Source organism: Ichthyophthirius multifiliis, assembly GCF_000220395.1.
Source record: "Ichthyophthirius multifiliis unplaced genomic scaffold scaff_1120509249483, whole genome shotgun sequence".
Taxonomy (NCBI): domain Eukaryota; phylum Ciliophora; class Oligohymenophorea; order Hymenostomatida; genus Ichthyophthirius; species Ichthyophthirius multifiliis.
In genome coordinates this window covers 13926-18124 of record NW_004087673.1, presented here as the reverse complement: position 1 = coordinate 18124, position 4199 = coordinate 13926, and the positions used below count along the sequence as shown (strand labels likewise).

General features: G+C 17.6%; 1 protein-coding gene across 1 annotated transcript, besides 3 other annotated features; it reads left to right on the top strand. All coding sequences in view use genetic code 6, as the record gives it.

Annotated features, from left to right (window-relative positions):
• Positions 1-597: 597 nt before the first annotated feature.
• Positions 598-644: a microsatellite.
• Positions 645-784: 140 nt separating this feature from the next.
• Positions 785-838: a microsatellite.
• Positions 839-960: 122 nt separating this feature from the next.
• On the top strand, positions 961-3728 carry IMG5_007500 (hypothetical protein; the record flags this gene model as incomplete). Its single annotated transcript, XM_004039814.1, has 2 exons — positions 961-2057; positions 2126-3728. 2 exons carry the CDS (start codon positions 961-963, stop codon positions 3726-3728), a joined length of 2700 nt encoding a protein of 899 aa, XP_004039862.1.
• Positions 3685-3726: a microsatellite.
• Positions 3729-4199: the final 471 nt, after the last annotated feature.

Here is a 4199-nt window from a genome sequence, read left to right as displayed (position 1 = left end):
TATTTAAATAAATTTTATATAAATCGTTTTTCAATTATGATTGTTAGCTTTTTAATAAATTTTAATAATTATATCTTATATTTTCCATTTTTTACAATTTATATTAAATTTTATATATTTATAGAGTTATATTTTATTTTAAGGATACAAATTTTTGAATTTTTTTCTTTTTTTCATATTATATATGTATTTTATTGTCTTAATATATTTATATAATTATCTTTTAAAATTTATTTTATAAATATGTAAATATATAAATTATTATTATTTTTTAAAATTTACAGATTTTTCGATATTTTTATATATTACAGATTTAAACTATTATTCTTGATTAAAGACTTGTATTAAATATTTTTGAAACATAAAGAAAATAAAATTCATTATTAATATAATATAATTTAAGTACTTTTTTTTCATTTTTTTTCTAATTTTTTTGTCTTTCGCTTCATTTATATGGTAAATTAATTTTCTAAATTCATAAAATAATTAGATTAATTTACTTAAAAAATTTATCAAATATGTTTATAATTTTAAAATAAAAAAATGAGATAATAAATAAATAATTATGATTATTAAAATGAAAAATGAGTTTATTATTATTTTTTTTATCAAACAAATATATTTTTTTTATAAAAAATATTTTTATAATGATGTAAAAAAAAAAATTTGGTAAGATTTACTGAAGAAAGGAAGATAAATAGATAGATATAAATATAAATAATTAAATTAATTGAACTATATTGTAAATGATTTTAAAAAATTATAAAGCATTAATCTTCTTATTTATAAATATATATATTATATAAATATAAATATATATATATATATATATATATATTATTTTTTTCAATATTTTATAAGTATTTTATTTTTGTATAAATTTTAACAAAACATTTTTTATAATATTATTTATAAATATTTATATTTTTTTGATATATATATAAGATTTTTTTAATATTAATGATTTTTGTATCAAATAATTAATATTTGTAAAATCACTAATAAACACATCCTTTTAAATCTAATTATAATCGCACTCACAATTAATCAATTATAGATGAATAAAAATATCATTAATTTTAAACTAGGTTAAAAAATTTTTCATTTACAACAATAATTTATATACGTTATCTTCTTTACCGTTTAAAAATACATTATAGTTATGCTAATTTAAAACCAAATTAAATATTTCTTATTAATGATAAGTCCTACCCTTATATTTAACACGATAACATTTAATAGTAGCATTTAAAAGAAAATCTAAATTTTATAAGGAATAAAATTATATAATTTTTAATTAAACTCTTTAAAAATATTAAAAAGACTCTAAATAAGATACCTTTAATAACCCCAAATAACAAATATAAGCTTTTTTGGGATTTTCTTGTAGGTATTTCTTATATTTTAATGTTTTTTATAATTCCGGTTCATATAGCTGTAAAATAATAAATTGAAACTTTATTTCCTTAATATTTAATATATATAAGCTTTGCAATAATAATACTTGATATGTTAGTTTCTTTGAATACTGGCTATTATTCAAAAGGATTTATAGTATCTGATAGATAAAAAGTCATTTTAAATTACATAAAAAACTGTCTAAATGGTGATTTAATAGCATTTTCCCCTTTTTTATTTGATATTTGGTTTAATAATTAGTTTAATTTATTTATAGGTATTTCTAAGATGCTTTTTTTTATTAAACTTAATAATGTTTCACGAATATTTAAAAGAATAGAAGAGTCTTTTAATTTATCGCCTTTAAAAAATAACATTATTTCTATTTTGAAAATTCTTTTTTTTATAATTTTTGTAGCCCATATTTTTTCTTGTGGATGGATTTTAATTGGGGTATATACGCATCATCCAACTTAAAATTGGATGTATAATAAAAAAATTCACAACTAAATATGGAATTTATAATATATAAATGCTTATTATTTTACCATTATTACCATGATTACAGTTGGATATGGAGACATAACGCCTTAAAATGACGATGAAATGATTTTATGCGTAATTACGACATTATTTGCCTGCTGCATTTTTGCATATTCGTATGTTTATATATATTATTTTTAAAAAAACACTGTTATATAAACATATATATATATATATATATAAGTGTAAATTAAATAGGTAATATTTTTTAAGATATGTTTAAACATTAAAAAGAGATGCGTAATAATTTATATACTATAAATTGTTATATGGAAAAGAAAAATATTAGCTAAGAGCTAAGGTTTAAAATTAGAGAATATTTAGATTATTTTTGGGAAAAAAAATACCAAGATTAATCTTTAGTTGAAGAAAACTTAATAAATTAATTACCAGAGAGTATTAAAAAAGAACTTATTTTAGAGGCTAACAGACTTGTGTTGGAAGAAAACCCGATTTTTAAGGAAAATTTTAGTCAAAATTCAAACTAGATGATATGTTCAATTATAAAAGAGCTGAATTATCCTCCTGAATATGTGATTTAAAATGAAGACTAAACTGATGATTGTGCAATTTATTTTATTTAAAAAGGAAAAGTTTAAGTCTATAAAAGCATAAAGAAATCGAATGGAGTAGTATGTGAAGAGAAGTTTTAAGTTTTGGAAAAAGGATAATATTTTGGTACATAGAGTTTTTTTACAGGACAAGCGAGAAAATTGAGTGTAAAAAGTTTAGATTTTTGCTAAATTTTGATTGTAAAAAGGAACGATTTTATAAATATTATTAAAGATTTTAGTGAAGATTTTGAAAGGTTCTGTATGATAAAGGATTAGTTGATTTTTGGGGAAAATAAAAAGTTTCTTTTTTAAAAATGTTTGAGTTGCTTTAAAGATTCGCATTCATTTTTGGAATGCCAAGATGTCCATTTTGTACCGGATAAAATTAAGGTTATATAATAGGTTAATTTTTAGAATTTAAATTTCAAAAGAATTTTTTGGCAAAGGAAAAATTATTAATTTAAAAAGTTTTATTTTTAAAATTTTTTATTTTTATATAAATATTTATATATAGGTTTAATACAAAAAAATAACTTAAAGATGTAGTTTCGAAAGGATTAATATTTATGGAAAATAATGAAAGTTTTATTCTTGATTAAAGTTGGTTAGAATCTAATAATAATAGTGTTTAAAGGTATTTGTTTATAAATATAATTTTTTTTTTTTTTTTTTAAATATTAAGTTAAATTTCATATTCTTCTCTTTCTAAAGATGATAATAGAAATTTTGAATAATAATTTTCATCTGAAGAAAATGAAAAAAATAAACAAATAAGAAATAAAAGCCAAACTAAAATACAAAATAAAATAAGTAAATATAATAAAAGCAAAAACGAAGGAAAAATTTATACATTTAATATAAAAAACAAACTAAAATAAACATAACTATTTAATTATGAATAAAAAGAAGAATAAAATAAAAAATTCTTACAAAATAAACATTAAATAAAATTATCAAAAAAATAGACTCTAGATGCATTCTAATAAAAATATGAAGAAGATTAAGATTTCGAAAAGAGTTATTTTAAAATTGAAAACTTCTAATAAAAATCATTAAATTCAATAACTAAAATACATGAAAATCAACTAAAAAAATACTTTTAACCTGAAAATATTTAAATAAATGAATTAACAATAAGTAGAATTCATGAAAATTAATAAAATTCACAAATAAAGGAATTTTAGCCCGAAAATATTTAAATAGATGAAATTTTATAATAGAATGGAAATTTGAATAACACTCCTTTTTGTTCCAATTTTCTTAGAAGTACAGATAATCAAAAAGTTCCTTTAAATAAAACCCAAAGAAAAAGCATTAGCGAATAATGTTTCCCGGTATAGATTTAAACAAAAACTGAAAATTTGAAAAAATAGAATTCTTTGTAATCTTTGAATTAAGAAAAGATAATTAAAAAGGAAAAATTCTGGAAAAATATTCAAAAAAATTTTAAAAATTATGGTACATTAGAAATTTTAACCCCTTTAATATAATAAGCCTAATCTAAATTTAATGATATGACCTAACTAATAAAGTAAAAATCACAAAAGAAGAGTATTTTTAAAAAATAAAAATTAAATATCTCCATTTGAAAAATAAATAAGTTAAAATTTGAAAAATTCCCCTTCATCAAAAAGTATTCCTTAGTAAGTAATTTCTTAAATATTGAATGATTTATTTTAATAATAAGAAAAAAATAAAAAAAAT